This window comes from Rhinichthys klamathensis, unplaced genomic scaffold (genome assembly GCF_029890125.1).
Source record: "Rhinichthys klamathensis goyatoka isolate OS25496 unplaced genomic scaffold, OSU_Roscu_1.1 h1tg000196l_1, whole genome shotgun sequence".
NCBI classification, from domain to species: domain Eukaryota; kingdom Metazoa; phylum Chordata; class Actinopteri; order Cypriniformes; family Leuciscidae; genus Rhinichthys; species Rhinichthys klamathensis.
In genome coordinates, this window is record NW_026606722.1 from 5,294,471 (window position 1) to 5,317,849 (window position 23,379).

Genomic DNA, 23,379 nt, shown 5'->3' on the forward strand with positions numbered 1-23,379 from the left:
GAAGAACAATATGAACCAAACAACCCGATCTGACCCCCATTGACTTATTCCTGTGCCTAAAACCCAGCAAGCAATTTTGCGTTTAAAAGACGTCTAATAGCCGTCCAAACGGAAATAGAAATCTAATAGAAGTCTAAACCATACAGCCAAAGAATAGACTAGTCATCAATTAGATAACAAAGAAATGAAACGAGTGAAGAAATGAAACAAAACACCTTGTAATCACTGTTTACTTTGCTTACATGATGGAATATCATAGCCTACATCTCGCAAGTTATTTTGGCAAAAACGGCATGTAACCAAATTCAAGGTTATTTTGGCAAGAAGTGGGTTATTCATAGCCGGACTAAATCGGGTCTAGTTAACCTAGACAGTGACGTCTATTGCTTGCTGGGAAGTTCCAGTGCCTATAGTGACCTAAATCACCGTCCAGTGGTTAAAAATACAACGCTAACACAGTTCTTCATGTAAACACAGACAGTCGCCGAGCAACAGATTCTTCGAAAAAGTAAAACTTCAAAGGACAGCTGAGACAGAATCAGGACCAGACAAAGAATAAATTAAGCCTCAAGGACCACAGGGAGTTGAAATACAAAGGGATGAGCTCGAGACGTTCACTCACCATTCCTCTCCCTGCAGTTCACGGTCCCGGCCAGCAGGGGTCCGTTCGGCGGCTTTCCATCTGTGCCGCCTGCGGGCAACACTTCATGTGGCTGTTGCACTTTTGACTGTCTGCCTCTGTTGTCGTCACTGGGAGTCCCTTTTCTTCTATGCATGTAGCTCTGTGTAAGCAATCAGACTACTTGTTTCTACAAATATGCCACATGTACTACTTTACATGTTTACAGATTGAGCAAAAAGACCAGAAAACTAGATGATCTTTGGCCTGGATTGACTAAAAACCTTTACAAAAGCAGTGTTGAGATTTATTCTGTGTCATGGCTTCTGACTGTATGTGAGTGTGTGGTTAATAATAATGCTTGTTTCCCGTCGAAATAACATGACTTCCGAGTTCCAGCAGGACGTCATTAAGGTCCTAACAGTTAATGAGATATTAAAGATATTAAAGGGATTGGGAAGTGATTCTGAGGAGGTTTTCTTAATTAAAACATTATTCCCAAGAACATGTTTTCCCAATAAAGCCAAAGAGATCTTTTTGGGTAACACTTTATTTCAATGTGTCCTTGTTACACATGTATTTACTATAGTAATACTATAACTGTGTGTGTGTGTGTGTGTGTGTGTGTGTGTGTGTGTGTGTGTGTGTGTGTGTGTGTGTGTGTGTGTGTGTGTGTGTGTGTGTGTGTGTGTGTGTGTGTGTGTGTGTGTGTGTGTGTGTGTGTGTGTGTGTGTGTGTGTGTGTGTGTGTGTGTGTGTGAGTGAAAATTTTAATTTAGTTTGGGGAATCAAGAATCATCTCCAATGTTTCTTTATTTTCTGTTTCAAGTAAATGGTCATGGCACAAATGGCAACATCCACCCAATATAAATTCTATCTGGCAAGTTATGTTTATTATTTTGCAGATTATACATTAGACAATGTTGTGATGTTAACCAAATAACAGATTTTGCATGATATGAATTATAACACAGGTTCAAATTTTTAAGAGTTAATCACAAACCTGATTTTAATTCATCTAATAGCACCGAACACAACATTTCGTCATTATCAGACACCGTCTTCAAATATCATAGTTCTGTTTTTAACAATGTAAGGAAGCCCCGCCTTTCGGCAGAGCATCAAAAAATTACATTATACTCATAGTGTTCTTCCCCACGGAAATCTTTAGTAAAAGGCGAAAGATTTATACGATCTGAGGAAAAACATGAGTGTACTGTCTTCTAGCCGAAAGCAGCAGGGACCAGACCGACGACAACACACTTCACAACAACGGTAACACTGACGTTCATTATCACCACACACTCTCACCTCCGTTAAACATTCGCACTATCCCTAAAGTGTTGCTCATATGTCTACCGAAGCGGTACCTAACAAATCTAATGAATAAACACCAAAAATATGTATTAAAGTGTAACGCGTCGAGTTGCATTGTGGGTAGTCAGTGTCCTCTTCCTGACACGTCATGCTTCATATCATTTACATACATTGACGTTGGATGTCACTGACACTTACTACTAAAGCAGCTGCAGAACGAATTATAGTTATCGGTGGATGATTAGACCAAAATACTTAAACAATCAATTCCAGCAAAGCTGCCGTTCAATACACATTCATAACAGCGTGGAGAGATAAACATTATCAACCGCTACACGTCGCCATAATCTCTCCCCCGGGTTATGTGTTGCCTTATTGCAACAATCTCATGAATTTACACAAATTCAAGGAACTGTTTTCCACAGCGGGCTGTTTCTTCAAGCGCTGCGACACCCAACGGTGAAGAAATAAACACGAATAGGCTAAACAACGTCATTAAAATAATTGTTCATAACAAATAAAAATAGTTAACGTCACCGACTGCATTAATCACACTTTTTGCATCTTCAAAACTCACAATCTAACGTTTTCCAAACGATCTCGCTAAAAAAAATGTGATGTGTAGGCTAATATTAAATGTAGGTAATATATTTGGCTACATTTTAGCCTACATATGTTTTATTTATGATTTTATTATACATTATTATGAATTGTGATCATGCAAATTACTTACTAGTACCTCAGTCAGGTATATATTCCTCTGAACTGTTAAAAACAAAACAAAAATTAATGTGCACACTGACCATCACGTTTTATCAAGATATCATGACAACGAAATCGTTTTTTTCTTTTTATAGGCCTATATAAAAGCAAATGGCAAATCTAAACCGTTTTAATGTTTTTTTTTTATGTTAGTTTACTTTGCTTATTGGGTTTTTTATTATTACGAAATCAGAATGTAATATTTGATTAGCTTATGTTATGTTTAATTATTAATATGTGTAGCTAAGTGTATTCTATATTTTTATGTCTGTGGTCTATATCTATTGTTCACAGGTCATCACAACAATGCATAATACAACAAATCGAACGTTTCGTTCACTTGATAAGTGAATAAATGAATATTACATTCTTTTTACAACTGAAATATTTGGACATTTAACACTTAATTAACACGTAATTAGCTACATTAACATGATTGTGAATAGTAGGCCTATAGGGCAATTGCAATGCGTGTATAAACTAAGCTATCAGGTTAATACTAGCTAATACAGACATTAATGGTCATTATAACGTAGTTCAAACAGCATCATTGTTATGTCTGAAAACGTTCAGTATTGTTTCCTGTTGGACTCTGTATTGTTATGCACTGCGAGTGACAGGTTACGATGCCTTTAAGGCTTACGGCAGTGATTTACGGCAAGGGTCAAGAAATGTAATGTTTGCGTCAGTTCAGTAAAACCAAAGCCCGTCTACGGAAACGCAACATGAACGGAGCTACACGGTGTGGTTATTGAGTCTTTCACAAACACAACAATCATAACATGATTTTGTATGAATTGTTATCAGGAGCTAAAATAGTGTCTATTAAAAGTAATTTGAGCCAATGGGATCGCTTGGGGTCCTAACAAAGACCCGATTTCGAGGAGGACCTGATTTGGAGTAACATTCTTCGAGAGCAAGTTGCAGTTGGATGGGTAGATGGATGTATGAATATCTATGCAATAGATTGACTATATGAGAATATATAGACTATATACCATAGTAAAAACCTGTACTAGACCTGGCTACATATAAAAACAGAAACCAACACATTCTCACCTTTGATTTTTTTTTTTTTTTTTTTCAAAATTCCATATTTCTTCTGGAATTTTAAATCTCAGCGGTTTCACAACCAGAAGCTGTGCAATGTTGTGACGTTGAGTGACGACATGCTAACCTTACCAAGCAGGCGGCGCTCCGACGTTTCTGAAGTGGTTGAACGAGGCATCTACGTATACATATGTATGTTTGCAACAAAATAGTTTGTTTCTTTTCTCTTTTTTCCCCCTATTGTGATGTATATCCAAGTGAAATGGTTTCTCAACAAAGACTAAATGTAGGACTTGATTTTGTGGTAGCCTAATTGATCACTGTTGTGGTTTGCTATTGGTCAATCTCATGTGAGTGACAGTAAACACATCGGCTTCGTCCGAAATCGCATACTCTCATTTTGAATACGTAATTACTTCATGACCGCTAAAAAAGGACGTTCTATATAGTATGAGTCATGAGTGTGTGTGGCATAAATGTAATCAGATGTAGGCTACTATACATTCGACATGTTGTTGTTATCATGTGACCAGCGTCAATTGTGTCGCTTCACTCCCATTCATAAATCCTCTCCCGTGGCCTCATGGGATAGTAAAGTGTCCATTATATGCACACTTCAGTATCTCGCCGGAATAAGTAGATCATATACTTTTTGTCTTTTATGAGTAGGCTACTGTGAATTCTGACATACTTTTGTCACATACTGTTTTTTGTCTACTATAGTAGGGAAGAATGCGATTTCGGATTCAGCCCTCATCATAGAAGAGAAGAGATGTCCTTGCAAGTTATTTTGATGAAAGAATTCAAGCAGATTTAAAAAAAGATGTCCATGAATAAATCATTTATACAGGCCTACTACAATAATATTTTAATTTCATGGTGACTTTAAAAAGGAAAAATAGAAATAAAACCTGAAAAATGGCAATGATAAACAATGACACATGGCATAGGTAGTTTTTGTCTGTTTGGAGGAAGATGAATTTAGTATATGTGAATAACATTTGATTTAGCAGTTTAGCGTGCGAGTGACAGACCTGGATTTGTAACCTGCATATGGCTCCATTATTCTAATTGAAAACAGGCAATTTTTCATAATTATGCTGAAGATCTCCTGTGCAAATTCACAAACACAAACATATACTTTGCTGACTATGCTAAAACCAGAAAAGATAAATAAAAAAAAAGCAGAAAATGTTCGATTTTATCTCTCTCAGGTGGCACGGAAAATCAAACTATATCAGCGATTTTAAATCCCTTAAGACCTCTTTAATATCTCAACTGGAATTAGATTAAACAGAGACTGAGAGGAAACGTCTTCTGCTTCTCAGATTATCCCCTTAAAAGAAATCTCCTCTAGAGATCTCAACAATGTCACAAACCTAACCGTGAATTCCCTTTAACTATTCAAAAGCAAACTCTAATTTAAAGTTATGAAGCAAAGAACATGGCTTCTGCTGTGAATGTGCTAAAGGATAACTATTAAATAAAACATACAGTAACCTTTTCTGATGGCACATGTAGATCTGACGGTTTCTCCATGGACTGTGCCATGCATCAGATCCTCTGATAGATGACTCACCCATTAAATAGTAACAAAGTCTCGCTCCTCAACTTCACCTGACACTCCGTCGTCTGCAAACTGACACGCTGGAGACGATCCAGGGATGAAAGTTACACTAATGAGCTCAATCGTTCGGTTTATTTTGGCGCTTACCCAGAATGCCAGCTTAGTTTTCAGGGCACCAGCAATCCACCAAAAACCACCCTATATACTAACGCCGCTCGGCTCTTCTTCCCTCGCATGCACCTGCACTCACATACGGCTTCCTCACGCCTCAGTGTACCTCAGAGAGTCTGGTTGCAGATGATAGAGTCTCTAGCAGTGGTGTGTTTCTTTTAAAGATTATAGATGCGTGTCTATTGAATATTGTGGGCCATTTTATGACAATATAAGCAATGCGCATGATGCCTATGGTAAAATGGTATATTCCAAGTATATGATCAGTAATGAGCTTTTCAATCAGAGTAAAAAGTAAGTCCTGCCATGACAACTCTGTGTGTTTGGCATTGTAATTGATATGATGATGTTCTAAGTGACAATGTTGTTGTTCTAGTGAGAATGACAATGCTCTGGTAAGTTCTTCCATGACAACTCTCGGTGTGTTTGGCATGGTAATGGATATGACAATGTTGATATGTTTGCTCTTGATGGAATAGATCTGCTACGCTGCTGCTGTTGGTTATTGCTGCTGCTGTACAATACATGAGCAGATATAGGCAGGTGGAGCTGGGGAAGGTGGAGGGTTTCTGAAAGTGCACTGCAAACGCTGACCAGTATTTGAAGGTTGAGCAGCGAGGTCATTGGCTACTGATACAGCAGCAACCAACCAATCAGCTGTGGCCTATAGAGAATGATGCTTGCAAGCAGATTGAGTTAAGTACAGCCAGCGCCATCTAGAGTTGCATGACAGAACTTTGTATTTAAAAAAAAAATGTATTGTTAGATATAAGTTGCGATAACAAAATAAAGTCACAATAATGATTGTGAGATATTAAGTCACAATTATAACACAAAGCCACACTTGAGAAAAATAAAAGTCACAATTAAAAGTCAAATTTTGGGCTATAAAGTTCCAACTGTGAGAAATGAAGTTGAAATTGTGAGATATAAGAAGTTGTAATTCTGAGAAATAAAGTCTAAATTGTGATGTATATGAAATCATACTGCAAGATATAATGTCACATTTATGACAAATATAGTCCCAATTGTAAGATAATACATTTGCAATGGTTATAATGTTGCAGTTGTTGTGAGATATGTGAGTTACATTGTGAGATAAATTCACAATTACATCAAATTAAGTCAAATTTACTCTGAATCAAGTTGCAATTAAAAGTGCAATTGTGAGAAACAGTAGCAATTGTGACATATAACGATTCATCTGTGAGAAATACAGTCAAAATTGTTATATATCTAAAGTCACACTGTGACATATAGTCACAATTGTAAGATATAAAATTGCAGTTGTGAGATATAAAGTCACAATTAAGGGCTATAAAATTCCAACTGTAAGATTTAAAGTTTCATTTGTAAGATATAAAGTTGCAATTACAAGAAATTAAGTCACAAATGTGATAGCCTAAAAGTCACATTATGAGATAAAGTCACAACTGCAACAAATAAAGTTGAATTTACTTGAATTCAAGTCGCAGTTGTGAGATTGTGAGAAATAGCTTTAATTGTGAGATATAACATTGCGATTTTAATAAAGTCTAAATTGTGATAAAGTCATACTGTGAGATATACAGTCACAATTATGGGAAGACACAATTGTGGTATATAAAATTGCACAAGTCTCAGTAAGAATAAACTGATTCCTAATATGACTTGCCAAGTGTGGAAACGTCTGAGAAACGTCTTTTGCTAACCTCTCACATTACTTTCCCCAGCTGTGCTTCTTAGTAAAAATGAAAATACACTCCAAATCATGGATGACCGCCTATATGACAACCATATGGTTAATTATTGTTGTGGAACCCGCAAAAGCTTAAACCCTTAAGCAGAGTATTGGACAAATACTGTATCACATTGTACAACTAATTGGTTATTACTTTTCACAGTCCCACACAACCAGTATGGAGTAATGCGCCCCAAGTCATACACAATGGCTCTACTCAGCGAGTCTACCTGTGGGAGGCCTGAAAAGCTAAAGGCAAGTGTTACTCCACCACAATATAAGTTACACAATCAAATGAATCATGGTTTTCACATGTAGGCTTGTTGGTGCAAAGCCCTGGGAGGAACAGACTGAGATCTTCAAATGAACAATCGTTTCACTCGATAATGTTATGCCCTCTTTGTTGATACAGGAGGATACAAAGATTCCCCCACAACAATAATAGAACAGGCTCCATGTTGTAGTCGCACATATCATGTTTCGTTTGAACCTGCGTCATCTCTCTCTCTCTCTCTCTCTCTCTCTCTCTCTCTCTCTCTCTCTCTCTCTCTCTCTCTCTCTCTCTCTCTCTCTCTCTCTCTCTCTCTCTCTCTCTCTCACACACACACACCACACACACTCCATCTGTCTCACCTCACAGACAGAGACAGTCAAGATGGTCAAAGTCAGTGGCTGTACACTCTGTCCCTCCTCTGTTTCTGCTACGTCAGGGATGGAGTCTTATGACGTCACTGCACACACATGCCTGAGGTACGGAGAAAAACCTAGACAGACACACACACACAAACGGGTCTTTGAGTGTTCAAAGCAACATGTAAATGAACTGTCTTTTTCTGGTTCTTTGACTTGTTTTGTCCGTTTAGACTATTCTACACTGGGCCTATACTACTATTGCTTACTGTTTCTACAGGTTACATCGTTTTGCCAGTAGACGGCGCCAAGTGGCTGTCTTTTTCTGAGTGAACCATTAAAACATTCATTTAAACGATTAGTCCAAAAACGCTGTTTCATTTAGAAACGAAACATTGCACTATTAGGTGTGTTCGACTTGAAGCGGCGCTGGGCAGACCGGTATGACATCAAAATACCGCGAGAGTGATTCGAAAGCACACCACTCTCTTGCCGCTTCAAGTCAAACACACCTAGGCTGTGTCCTAAATCGCCATCACACAGATGGCCAGTCCGCCCCTGCCCCTATACCCTTAAATAGGGCACTATTTTAGGGGACAGCCATATGTAGAGGTGGGATTACAGTATATCGAGTGCACTCATTCAATCCCACAATGCACCAGAATAACGTGTACACTCAACAGCTAGAGAATAGTCATAATGCACTATGAGGTTGGCGCCGAATGGATTCCCGCCTCTGACCAGAAGGTGCGCCCTCAGCTGAATCATCCATCCATCCAATGTGGGTACAGCGTAATATCATACATGTATAATTATGTATAATTTGTATTGATTATTAAATTGTTTAACTTAAGTGTACACGTGCTAGTTTCCATGACATTACTACTGGAGCTGCTAGTTTGCTAAGTTGCAAATGATTATTAAACAGCAAGTTCAAACGGTGACCCGCAGCGGTTTTGCGAGTTTACGAGTTTGTTTGGAAGGATTTGCGTTGGCCGAGCAAAAACAGACATCTGTAATTGGCAACATTTTGTTAGTTACACAATTTGAACTTTATGTTTATTGAACTGTTGTATAAAAGAAAGAAATCGCGATGTTCTTCACAGATTTGGCCGTATCGATATGAGGTCAATAATGGGCGACTTTACAACATTGCTACTTGACCACAAAATGAATGATGACCTTCTTCAAACTTTAGAAATGGATATGTTGTGTCCTTCTTTTTTCCTATGCACAAAAGCGTGAGTGGGACAATAAATAGTTAACTTAAATCTATAGGCAAGCCTTTAATTAGAACATATAGGCCAGGGTTCCTCAAATCCAGCCCTGGAGGTCCAGTGTCCTGCAGAGTTTAGCTCAAACCATGATCAAACTCACTTACCTGCAATTTTCTAGTAACTCTGAAGACTTTGACTAGCTTGTTCAGGATTGTTTGATTAGGGTTGGAACTAATCTCTGCTGGGCAATGGCCCTCCATGACTGGATTTAAGGAACCCTGATATAGACATGCATTACTGACTGTTGTCTGAATTGTTTTATTGTGGTCAGTTCTTTATCCAACAGCTATAAATATGAGGGTTATAAATAGGATTTGAAATAGATTGAATGTTACAGAACCACCAATGCCAACAATTAGCTTGTTAAAATCTTGAAACAAGCCCCGTCTCCCTTAGGCTATACTATTCAAGGACTGCCATAGGCTACTATATAATATACTGTTTTAAATAAATATTTATTTATTTATTTATTTATTTATTTAAAAAAAGAGCCTAACCACCTGTGTGCTCTCTGAGCGCATGGCCTCTTTGTCGAAAGGGATTTTAGAGGTAGGCCTAGTCTATACGCGGGTATTTTTCCCCTGTGTAAATGAGCGGGACACAGACATTGTGTCAGACTCTCCCTCTCTTCCTCTCTCTCATACTGACTCGCTCACTCACTCACAGCTGCAGAGAGAAGCAGCGCAACACACGCCGTACAGAAGCAGCACTCAGATGGTGCGCGTCTCGCAACTTAACAGCGTTTCAACACGGAATCAAACTTATGGACTTGAGAGAAAAGTCTGTTCAAGATTGTCATGTGTTTTACATTGATATGCGTAAAATGGAAAACCAACTGTTTCCAGGATCCTAACACAACATCGCAACGAATTAGCTCGTGGTGATATCCACTGGAAGGACTAAAGACGCGCCACGCACGGTCACCTTCGCTGTTGAGGAGACTTGCGAGAGGACCCCGAGAACAGCGTCTGCTCCGTAACACCAAAACGTTCCAGCAGTTACGACCGAACCGGATCCCGCAGATCAATGAAGAATGCGCGAGCAAACGCACAGTCGATGAAGCCGGCGGCGGGATCATGCGTGTTCTGCCCGAGCCGAGCGCGCAGTCACTGCGGCTGGTATTTCTCTTCGTCTTCGTCATGGATGTAGCGCCGTCCCCGGCTCTGACCGCCGGCTGCCCGGACCGCTGCGTGTGCGACGACCAGCTGGTGGTCCAGTGTGCCGGGCAACAGTTAAGCGACTTCCCCGTGGACCTCCCGCTGGCCACCCGGCAGCTGATCATCTCCAATAACCGGATCGGCGACCTGCCGGCGCTGCAGCTCAACTACCTGTCGGACCTGGTGTACCTGGACTGCAGCAACAACTCGTTGACGGAGATCTCCGAGTCCACCTTTGGAAACCTGCGCAAGCTCGCCTACCTGGATCTGTCTTTCAACAGCCTGGCGCAAATCGAGGACCGGACGTTTGGCCCGCTGGCCAGCCTGGTGATGTTGAGGATGACTGACAACCCGGGGCTGTCGGAGATCCAGCCGGACGCGTTCGCGGAGAACGCGGCGCTGCAAGTGCTGGACGTGAGCCGCAACAACCTGACGGCGCTCAACATCAGCTCGTTGATCGCGCTGCCCGCGCTGCGCTCTCTGGGACTCAGCGGGAACCCCTGGAGATGCGACTGCGACACGGAGGACCTGTGCCTCTGGGTCCAAATAGAGGGCTTCAAGTTCCAAGGTGAGATGCGCTTCTTTAACCGCACTGGAAACTTTATAAGTTCAATATGCGTTTTTAAAAAACAAGAACTGGCAGCTGTGGTTGGCAGACCTAAAAACTGACAATGTTACAAGGATTTTGGTAACTGTAGGTTTCATTAAGTGCTATAATGTTATATAATACCAATCTGCCTATGCGCTATTAAAATCTTTTTGTTACTGTGAAGTGTACTAATAATATCACATAATGGTTTAATAGTTAATATTGTATCAAAATGGCTCCAGCAATTGTGTGCAATTACAACAATGACAGCACAGATGTGATAGGAATTCTGGGAATTCTTCCACATAAATTACAAGGTGATACCTTTTACTTTGTAAAAAAAAATCATAATTTTAATTGTAGGCCTAAATTGCAATATTTAGCAATACATCAACATTTTGTCTTTTTTAAAAAAATAAATAATATTTAATATAATATTTTGTATATGGTAAGGTAAATTACAGCCTTTTTACTGTAGCATTTTTTTTAACTTTAAACATATTTAATTTCCTTTATTTATAAAGAACACAAATACACTATGGCGACTCTAATTTCAAGTTGCAAGCCATTCCATAATCCGCCAACCAAATTTTAAATGAAATGAAAATTGCACTGTAAAATAAGTTGCTGCCTTACATTTTTAAGTACCGTCAACTTGAATGTTTAAGTCATTTCAACTTAAATTACATTAAACTGACTTTAGCATAAAAAAACGCATTTTGATGAGTTAAAGCACTGTAAAAACATATGTTGTCATAATGTATTGATCATATAATGTTTAACAGTGTGTTTTTACAGTGTATCGTAGATGAAAATTGCAAATTAGTGATTCATCGTTTAATAATTAAGTGACTTAATACAAAGTTATAGTAATAAGACAAGCACATGGAGCAGGTTATGAACACCTCTTTCAGCTACAAGCTGAAGTCTTTAACCGCTGCTGCATTAATGAATGTTACTGCATTTCCTCCAGACATCATTATTGAACATAATGGAGGTGCTAATTATTAATTAGTCATTTAGTTGATGTTTTCACACAAAGTGTCCTTGTGCAAATATTATACAGTCTCCCTGGGGTAATTTGGAGTTAAGTGTCTCGATCAAGGGCACAGTGTGTCACCACTAACAGGCAAGGAGGTAACCGTATTTTTTAGATTGTAATATGTAATAATTTAAGATTCAACCATTTCAAATTATTCGAGCACTAATCTACAGCCCAGACTTCTGGGGTTTGACCAACAACCAGCCTTATTTTCCAACCACTGGAATGCATTAGCAAGGCCTTTTACTTCAAAATACACTGCTGAGTGTAAAAGCTCCTATATTTTACAATATATCACAAAATGTACAATGTTCTTTAAGGTGATTTCAATTCATTCCAGTGTAGGTGCCCAACAAATGACCTTACGGTGAAGGAGAGAGGGGAAGGGAATGAAAGGCCAGCTAATTATCTCCACCATTAGACCTCAAGAGTGAGAGACTTTATCAGTCTTATCACTCCAGTTTGCGTTATCGACTTATTCAGGCTGTTAATTTGATCTGAAGACTCCATCTCTGTGGAACAGAGGGCAGGACACAGACCCTGTGAACACCGCGGCTTACAACGTTACCGCAAAAGACGTGAAAGATATGTTTAGTGGGGAAAAACAAGGTGTCATTGTGTAACTGCATGTCTTAGCTGGTTGGTTGCTCATTTTAGAGGGTTTTTGGGTACCAGCTAAAGCACGGGTTAGAGAGCAGCTAGACTAAATTAAACCTGTTAAAGCCAGTTTAGTCTTGGGGCAAATGCACTTAAATGTTAATCTCTTCACAAATGTGACATTTCAAGCGTAACGCTCATAGTTATTTTAGTCAAGCAGCTGTAATTGAACTTCAGATGTGTGTGCTTCACATGATGCGTGTCACTGTATGTAGATATCATTTATGCTGGAACCTTGTTTTCAGTGTTATTGTCTGTTTTGCCAGCAAAGTTTAAAACCTTGTTTTAGTGCAAAGGTGGATTGACAAGTGAGAAGGCGGAGCTTCGCTGTTGTCTGAAATGTATTTAGGACAGACTATAGCATTTACACTACAAATAGGTTTTGGACTACCTCTGAATGTGGTTTGCGATATTTGATCTCAAAACTTTTTGGATCCCATTTACAACTTTATTTAGCAATGATTATTTGTTTAAATTGCGTACAAATCTGAGTTTCCCATCTGGTCTTTGTCATAGTAATGATTTCAGCATCAGCAAAATGCCATAAACGTTAGTATTCAAAACCATTTCACTGTCAACTCATTCACTATTCACTAGTTGTACAATCTTGTATTGTGTTCCAAATAACAATAAAAACGACGTCTGATTTGATCGTTGAGACTCATTCCAAACAAATCTGATTATAATAAACAGTGGTTCTCAGACAATATTCAAAGGTCGTCTAAGCTGAAATACCTCTACTTCTATTGCAATAAAAAAGTCAGATAAATGTTAACAATACATCTTTATTTAATTCTTTTAGTATTTTAAATACTAAAACATTGGATTAAAACCAAATGTATAGGTTTAGTAAAAATTGGATTTCATGTGTGTTTTTTCAGACACAAATGGATTTGATTGGCAAATGCTAAAATAAAATCTGATTTCGAGCCTGGGCTGTCTGAACAAAGCCTTCTTCTTTTTTGGTTCTTGGTGCTTTATCAGCTGTTAAACCATAATGAAGCTGTTAAAGATAGAACATAGAAAGTATAGAAAGAATAACAATGCACACAATCTTCCCAATCCATCTGTCTAGAAATAAGCCAATGCCGTCTCAGAACTTAATTGAGAAAATTGCGCTTTTCCAGACGTTGAGATTGAACATAAGCCCTGGCCTCTCTGTTATCGGGGAGCAAAACCTCAAGAATGCCAAATCCTCATTTCGCTCGGTCTATTCAAAGATGTGCTCATTGTCTCTCTCCTGATTAGACTCTCTGACGTTTTGGTGTTGCTGCGTCTGTCCACTGAGAGCAGATGGCTAATTATGTCTTTTTTTAAAGTGGATATGAGAATTCTTGTCCCATTATATAATTCTGTCCGAGTGCTCTGGCTGCACCAGCTTACAAGAGCGCTGATCAGCCTCTCTCTTAATCACCAAATATCACCAGCTTCAGACGAGAATGCCTGTGCGTGAGCATATATTAAAGGGATAGTCCACCTCCCCCCCCAAAATAAACATTTATTTACCCCCATGTCGTTCCAAACTTGTATGACTTTCACTTGTGGGACACGAACAGAGCCATTCTGAAGAATGGGAGCTTTTAAGCCTAAACAGGACCACAAAATCATCATAAAAGTATCATAAGAGTAATCCATATGACTTCTGTGCTATATATTTCAAGGCTGCGTCCCAATACAAAACGGTTAACGTGATTTCACCAAGTTGAACATGTTCCTGGATCATCATAACATGTCCTTGTTAATCCTGGAACAACATTCCGATCAACCAATCAGATTTGAGGAATAGTTTTTTAGTTAATGGCTTACAAACTGGTTTAGGGGCTTCTACACCATTCTTATCCACCTATCATTTAATAGGGATAAATTATGAGTAGGGTTAGGTTTAGGGGTTGAGATAGGTTTAGGACTATGTTTTTGGACAGGAATGTTGTTCCAGGATCAACAATAGATGTTGATCCAGGAACATGTCTTACTTGGCAAAATCAAGGCGACCGTCCGAAAACTTAGGCTGCTGATTTTTTGCCTTGCATGCTTTATCTGGCAGTGATTTTTCCGGCAGAATTTGCGCACAAAGGTGATAACTAAGCGGATATTTAATTAATCAATAGCAATTTAGCGCTATAAATTACAACAGCAGTTGAAAACGTTGGTCAAAAACATACATTAACACACAAAAAGATGGCATCTTTATTTTTTTTTGCTCAACTGTCACAGAAAGGATTGTGGGATTTCAAAGGAAATGTGAAGGATACATTTATGCCACCTTCAAAAATGGATCAGATGAAGCTATATCTCGGGAGACAGGAAGGGAAGCTAACGCTGGATTCAGACGTGCCTTGATGCTCTCCTAGATTGCGTCCTCTGAAGGCAGCATTTTAAGCTTTCAGCGCAGCCCAAGTCTTCAGAAGATATTGAACTTGACTTGAGAGAAGGGATGTCTGATTTGTGAATAAATCGTTCTTTTGAGACAGATCTAGACTCACTGACTCAGTGATCCGCACATTTAAAGGAGTAATTCACCGCTGGCAAGATGGGCTTTTTAATAAAACGTGTCTGTCTGCGCAGTAGAAATGCATTTAAAAGACAACAGAGAAAAGGACTGTGGCGTTCCCCTTTGCCAAAAACTTTAGCACCCATCATGCACTTTTGATTTTGGCGCCGCCCCTCTGTCGGTCTGACTGTCTGTGGGCAGTTACACAAAAATGCGGAAGTTCGATCTGTAGGTTTAACATAAAAGTCCACAAAACGGCAAATCAATAGGTAGATCTTGTGAATAACACATGTGCACATTTACACAAACTGACATATCTTCTCCTTTTGATGCGTTTCTCATCTGAGATTCTAGAACACTTGGAATAAAATGCAGAAGTTCTGGGGGCCATTTTTATGATAGAAGCTTTAGTCAACATTCATTGTAGTTGTTTGAAACAAACCTGTACGACTTTCTTTCTTGTGTGGAACACAAACTGAGAAATTCTGAAGAACAATGCACAGTTTGAACTATTCTTCTAATGCACTCTCCTATGTCTACTTGTAACTAAAAATGGAGAAAAGAATGCTGTGTATGTAATAATACTCAATACTCAATGTGTTTATGCGTGTGTGTGTGTGTGTGTGTGTGTGTGTGTGTGTGTGTGTGTGTGTGTGTGTGTGTGTGTGTGTGTGTGTGTGTGTGTATAGGGAGTCTATTAAGTGTGTGTTTGCTGCAGATTGAGTGACCACTCTGTGTGATTCACACCACTTTAGCATCTGTGAGTCATTTTTGTTTCTGCCTCCCTCTTTCTCTCTCACTCTGAAATATTCTCAAACAGGCCAGCAAAATGCTTCTATTTAAATCAATGTCTTAGTCCGGTGCGGTGTGCTAATTACAGTTCTCAGCGCAGGGTTCCTTAAAGGGGTCATATAATGCCATTTTTGTACAAACTAATATGATTCTTTAGGGTCTAAATTAAAAGTTTGTAATATACTTTAATTAAAAATCCTCATTAGTATTGTAAGAAAACACTTATTTTATCTGGTCAAAAACAGCTGTTTTCAGCACGCCGTTTCAGTGCATATGCCTTTAAATGATCATGAGCTTTGCTCACCCCGCCTCTCTGTTCTGTGTACACCGTTTGTAACACAATAAACATAACGCGTTGTTCATTATAGACGTGGGATTATGAATTATATTGAGAATGTCGTACATAGAAAACATGCCGTAATGTACCCTAAGTGTAAACCTTAGACGCATTCATTGTGAAGCGTGCAAGCGATTTGCAAAGATTAATATAAATATTAATATAAAGGTTAATAAAACGTTACACTCACTTCAGTTGTTCTAGAGGTTCAGCAGGAACACGAATAGCTGGTACCGATCCTTTATTCATGAGCAGCTTCTTAGCAAAACCAGCTTTAAACTGACCCTCCTCTTTATAAAGCAGTCTGGTGAGAAATGATTCGCGCAAACATGAGAGCATTGACGTTGATCGTGGGGAATATTCCCTTCGAAAACAAACTCAGCCACTGCGTCTTCAGCAGTTCGGATTTAGGAACATTAAAATGACTGCTGTGTTCGTTATTACACCCAAGAACAGAACACCACAATCGCTTAGACGCCATTCTGCTCATAGACAGTGCTCCAGCATATCAACAATGACCGCGCCGGTCCGCGCGGACTATGATTGACAGCTCGCTCACGAGCGAGGGCGGGTCTGTGTTGAAACGCTGCTGTCAATCAACAATCGTGGGAGGGGCTTCTGAGCGTGTGACGTCACACGGTCGAACGGCTTGGTTTGAGACAGGGGAAAACATATAAGGAGATTAAAACAAAAACACTGGATGGATTTTTATCATTATATGATGGTTGTGTACAGACACTGCCAACACACATTTCAGTACAATCAACTTGTAAAAGTGCATGTACCATTATATGACCCCTTTAAGAAGAAAAAAGGGCCAAAACCAATATTGAAGAATTGATGTCAACCTGTCTTGAGCTATAAATGCATGGATGCAATCCTGATCCGTCAGCACAGGACATTACTGATCTTCAAAGATCATATCCATAAAAACATCTATGTGAAGTAAAGCTGTTTCTTTGGTTTCATACAGAATTCATCACGCACGGCTTGTGCTGTCCTAACAACCCCTTGAAATGATTTTATGAATGTAATTTCCTTTCTGTGTTGACATATTGAAACTAAAGGACATTTTGAAGGGCTTGTCCTTTTTATTAAATAGCCAAAAGCCTTTAGTTTTCATCACAGCCTTGCAAAACTATGATTTGATACTTGCTAGTTATTGGTGGATTGCAATTAGTTGATGTTTGGCTAGTTAGCACAACCCAGGGAGCCAAAATACTACATCATCTGGAGGCAAAAGTATCTTTCTCTATTAATTGTCAATCACAATTAGGCCGATTAAATGAAATATTATCAAGCAACATATATATTGCTAATATTTCAGTACAATAGATATTTGATCAATTCTGCTCTTGTGGACTTCTCTGCTGCTTTCCATTTCATTATTAAGCCCATTTCTGAGTAAAAATATGAAAGAAAAGTATTTGTGACTTTATATTTCAAAGTTGCGCTTATTTTCTTTTAATGTTTGACTTTGTTTCTCACAATTGTGACTTTATATCGAACAAAGTAACTTCATATATTGCAAATCCAGTTTCATTTTTCACAAATGACTCAAAATGTTCTCGTTATTTGCAACTTTTTATCTCACAGTGTAACTTTATTTCTCACAATGTGACTTTTTGTCTTTCGATGTGACTTTTTACCTCGCAATGTCACTTTATATCTCCCAATTGCAACTTTTTTTCTGGCTTTTGACTTTATAACTCATAATTGCGATTTTATTTTGCATAATTGTTATTTTAAATCATAGAACTGCCATTTACAACTTTGTTTCTCAAAATTGTGACTTTAAATCTTGCAATGGAACTTCAAATCTCACTTCAAAGCTTTATATCTCACAATTGACTTTATATGTCACAGTTGCATCTTTGTTTTTTTGTAATATGAGACTTTTCTAGCAATTGTGACTGCTTTTCATAATTGTAATAATATGGGAGTGATTAATATTTCCCATGGTGGCTTTATTTCTGCAAAAATGTGCTTTTTATGTTTCTCGATGTGAAATGATAAAATCTCACATTTCGATTTATCTCACAATGTCACATTGTATTGTTGTGACTTTGTTTCTGATAATTGTCTTTATAACTCATATTAACTGTATAATTATATCTCTGCAATTATATTTTCGCAATTTTGACTACATCTTACAACTGCGATTTACAACTTTGTTTTTCAAAATTGTGATTTATTTTAAACTTTCAGAATGATTTTTTTTAATGTTTTTACTACGAGGCGGGAAATGGCCTCATATGTCATAGTGCAGGATGGTGTCTGACTCCATATTGAAGTGTTTGGGACTGTAGGGGACATAATTTTTCTAGGTCTATAAAGTCTGCAAATTCCATCTGGGTTTGGTCGTTACATTATTTCCACAGTGACAACAAACACAGGCCAATAGCAGCAGTGTTATGATGTTTTATGTTTTCTAGCTTGATTACTTTCATTTTGTTTTTGTATAGGTGTGTGTGTGTGTGTGTGTGCTCACATCTCCGTTCTCTATTTGTCCTGGGCCTCGGAGAGCCACCAGTTTCATTAACTCGCACATTGAAGACTTCTTCCCTCGGGGATACCTCTGCTCTCATTGTTTTAGTTTGTGTGAAGTGTGTTTCAATAAGGCATCTTGTGCTGAGAAATTCAGTTTCACCCATTTGCTGAGTTCAAATGAAGTTTTACTTGATGAACATTACATAGTTCTTATTGCAAAGGCACATCATTGATTTGAGTTTGGAAAAGTTACGCTGCTCTCTGAAGGCATGTTTTTTTTCTGTACTGTGCTGAAGTGTTGACACATGAATGTTTGTGTGTGGATGATCAGATGTGAGAGGTAATTGTGAGTCCTCTGGCATAGTAAATGCAGCGTATGGGAGTGTGGGTGTTGCATACTGAGTGGATGCAGAGGCATGTGGCGACGCCAGATGCTTCTGCTAATAGGGTCTGATTTAAAGGCGAGCCTGGGGCTCACGGCAAGTTCGCTAAGTGCCGCCTCATTCGGTGGGCACAAAGCGCATAAATAAAAGAATGTGACAATTGTGCATAGTGCATTTAAAGACACCATTTACGCTTTAGAATACGTGACAAAAACGTTTTATAAGATTGCAACTGTTTGTCAGAAGATGTACATCAGTAACAATTCGTTTTTGCAGTATCTAGTTCAGTCAATAAACTCTAGAGGGCGCTGGCTGATCGGTCCTTTACATGCGATCTGCAAGCAATCACATCATTACCACACGGCAGAAGCTGATTGGCCTCTGCTGATCCTGCAGCCAATGGGATTGCTTGCTCAACATTTAAACAGTGTAGTTCAGTGTTTGCTGTAGGCTAGTCCTGCAGCACACTATCAGAGTTCCTCTGAAACCCTCCACCTCCACCTGCCTAGATCTGCTACAGGATTTATGTATGTCTATTTATGCAGCAGAAGCAGCATTACATGCTCACAACAGTGTGACTGAGTATCTATTAGCAGTAGCAAGTCCATACTTACTCTGCAGCAGCAGCAGTTTAGCAGATCTATAGTCCGCCAAGACCAAATACATTAACATTGACATACTGTATGCACATACAATTAGCGCATTTATACCAGCACACAGCATTGTTTTGTATGTTCGGTAAGTTCTGTTGCTAAATATTTGTAATAAAAGTCGACCAATCAGGGGTGCGTTTCCCGTACAACGACGTAAATTGTTGCTTAACTACCATAGTACGATGCATTGTTGAAGAAATCAACTAGCTAGTCACGACTGTTTCACGAAACTGTATTGTCGCAAAAATTGGTCGTTGGTTAATGATGTTATGGAGGTAGTGGAGTAACTCATTTTAATGAATCTGTTTGAGATCTAATTAATGCTAGATGTTTTGCTATAAATTACGGACATGGCATCTGAGAACTATTTCTAATTTTTCTCAGCTAGTTTGCTTTATTTCCAGATTCAATCATAGGCTCGTTCTTCCGTATTGGAGCATGTCCGCACATGCGCAGTCTTCAAAAACGGTGCTTAAAGGTGCCCTAGAATGGTTTTTTATATTATTTTATAATGTTTCCTGGGTTGCCCTTATAATGTTAGTATGTTTTTTAGATCAAAAATAGTCATAATTTAGAAATAAAAAGGCATTTTTCCTAGCCTGATTTTAGCCTCTGATTTGAACACTCTGTTTGAAGGGGCGTGTCTGTTGTGGGATTCAGTGTAACCGCGGCCACTGCTGTGATTGGCTGACATGCTTGTATATGAAATATATTACATGTGAAACTCTCGCGAATACTTTTATTACAGCTATTATACGTTTTTACTATTACAGCCATCGAGATTAACGAATCGTGAGATGTTTTTAAAGTATTTAGATCTATTCCCATCACATACAATGTTGCCGTGATGACTGAGCATTGAGCAGATGACCGTGTGTTGATCGCGAGCATGAAGATCTTATCATTGCAATGCAGTTTCTGCTCTCTCTCTGCTTTCACCAATGCAAACACGATCATGTAAATACAGTAAGAGCTTCGTTGTGCAGTGTAACGTGCGTCATTGAAGTCATAACGAGTTTGGCAAGCGTCCAGATAAACTCGCGCTGTGGAAAGATTGTTCTTTGATCGCTTTCTTTATATAATTTATTCACAATTTAGATAAGTTTTTTTTTTCATCCTACTAAAAGAAACGATTTGAAGCTGATATTTTAGTCACTGGCTTGACTTACTGATGCATAAACAGTATTGAACGATTTTGAGAGAAAGATTACCTGTCTGAACTTGAACAATTACACATCAGAAAGTGTTGCTTGGTAGCTCGATCCGAGGCCAGCTCTGTATTGGCCCAAGTTGAGGAAACAGTCGTCGGTGAAATGTTTGGAAATTTCCAGAGAAAATAAAATTAACCCATTGTTTCTTCAGAGACTCGGATGAAGGAAATAAAAAATACTTTTGTGTTCATGTGTACATCCACACTGAGCAACTGCCATGCTTCGGCTGCGCAGTTCCGCCTGGCATTGAACATGGGCTGGCATTATGCAAATATTTGGAGGCGTACATATTAATGATCCCAACTGTTGCGTCACAGTCGGTGTATGTGGAGATTCGCCTATTTTTCAGGGGTGTTTTTCAAAAACGAGATTTAAGTAAGAAGGAGAAAACAATGGTGTTTGAGACTCACTGTATGTCATGTCCATGTACTGAACTCTTGTTATTTAACTATGCCAAGATAAATTCAATTTCACATTCTAGGGCACCTTTAAATCTCTTGACGAACTAAAAGACGTAAATGACATTTGAATGTATTCTAAATAAAAGATACAGATTGTACTGAATGTCAGCTAGCTTATTTTGATCAAGATAAAAATGTATCAAGTCCACATTTCATACAAACAAGAAATTATGCTTCCAACCACAGCTCGAGAGCTGCAGTTCCAAACACACAACTTTGCGATGCTGTTTGCGAATGTTCGTTAGAACTATAGTTTCGGGAAACACCGACTCGTTGAACTGCTGATAACGACGGAACTTGCGACCATAGTTGGCTAACGATGCTTTCGGGAAACGCACCCCAGGTTGTGAACATATCCCTATGCCTGTAGGTTCAGTGTGAAAATGCCAATGTGAACACTAAGCGGACCAGGACTAAATGTTTTTTTGTGAACCAAGCAAACCAAACTACAAGGGTGAACACAACCTTAGTGGTTGGTTTCACTGGAATGGACAGCAATCAGATGAAGAGATATTGAAATCGAGCATGTATCTGTGTATCAGTTTAGTTTCTTTGTCATTGATTTCACTTCCATTGACTTATCCCGAGTTCTCGTTCATTGTTTGTTAATATGGTCTCTGATTAGTGCACACCTGTTTCGTCAATGATCTTTCCCAGTTTATTTAAGCCCTCTGTTTCCTCAGTTCATGGTTCTGTTTCATCGATGTTAATGTGTGTAGTGTTTCACATTCTCGTTGTTTATTAAGTCTCTTTAACTTTCATTCTGCGTCGTGCATCTCGTCTTTGGATTATTACTACACACTACCCATGACATGAAAACAGTTGTGCTGCTTAATATTTGTGTGGAAATCATGATACGATACTATTCCAGAGTTTGGGGTAAGTAAGAAAAAAGGAATAATAGTTTTTTTATTCAGCAAGGATATTAAATTGATCAAAAGTGAAAATAAAACTTTAACTCTGTTACAAAAGATTAAAAAGATACTTTTTTTTTTGTTCATTCATTCATTTTTACATCTTTCTATTTATGAAAGATCCTTGAATGACAGTTTCCACAAAAGCATTTAGTAGCAGAAACGGTTTTCAGCATTGATAATAATAAGAACCAATTCTAATAAAAAGAGTTTCATAACTGATATGAGCTGAGCAGGATCATGTGACACTGAAGACTGGAGTAATGATGCTGAAAATTCAGCTTTGACATCACTGGAATAAATTACATTTAAAATATATTAAATATTTTTCACAATATTACTGTTTTTACTGTCATGTAAAATCATGATAAAAATGCTCAAAGGCTTGTATTAGCAAGCTAAAATAGCACGGTTGCTACTGTAAATGCTAGTGGTGCACCGAAATGAAAATTCTGGGCCGAAACCGAAACCGAAAATTTAGGATGCACTTGGCCGAAAACCGAAACTGAAGCCGAAAATGGCTTCTTTTAAAAACTTATATATATATATATTTAAATTGCTTGAATTTAATGGATCTGAAATGAAAAATCACAAACCAATAGAATAATCAAACTTTTATTAACAGTTACATAACAAAACCTAAAATATTTGTAACAATAAATAAATTTAAATAATAATACCAAATAATTATATTCTTCAAGTTTTATGTTCCATCAAAAAAAATTGTTTTTTAACATTTGTGCAAAAAAGATCCACAATTATCTTAATAACTGCACACAAAATCACAGAATGGCAGTGGGCCTCTATTCTGCTGCTGCATGTAAACAATGGTTTACTTACATTTTAAATTGCTGTGCAAAACAACAGTGCAAAAACAGCAATATAACTTAATCCAAACTCAAACTGTAAACAACATTTCAGCCTATGTAGCCTTAGGAAACACAGTTGTGCAGTGCTACGCAAATTTTAATGTAACTGCTATACACAGAAAATTGGACTGCTGTTTATTTAAGCAAAAGTGGCAGGTTTCTCTTTAAGAACAAAAGTTGCTCAGCTTTTTGACAGGAAAGACGGTTCCTCTTCTCATTAA

At 38.3% G+C, this 23,379-nt stretch overlaps 1 protein-coding gene and 1 non-coding gene across 2 annotated transcripts in view; one reads left to right on the forward strand and one right to left on the reverse strand.

Moving 5' to 3' along the window:
- Positions 1-1,717: 1,717 nt before the first annotated feature.
- On the reverse strand, positions 1,718-1,833 carry LOC130096223 (U5 spliceosomal RNA). Its single transcript, XR_008808183.1, has one exon. It is a non-coding gene; the product is annotated as a U5 spliceosomal RNA (small nuclear RNA).
- A 7,907-nt stretch (positions 1,834-9,740) lies between these two features.
- The window catches only part of LOC130096097 (leucine-rich repeat-containing protein 52-like), a 35,953-nt gene continuing 22,314 nt past the window's right edge, over positions 9,741-23,379 (forward strand). Inside the window, exon 1 of the mRNA XM_056262741.1 lies at positions 9,741-10,837. Coding sequence (XP_056118716.1) covers positions 10,189-10,837 — 649 coding nt within the window. The 5' untranslated portion in view covers positions 9,741-10,188. The remainder of the gene's footprint in view (positions 10,838-23,379) is intronic.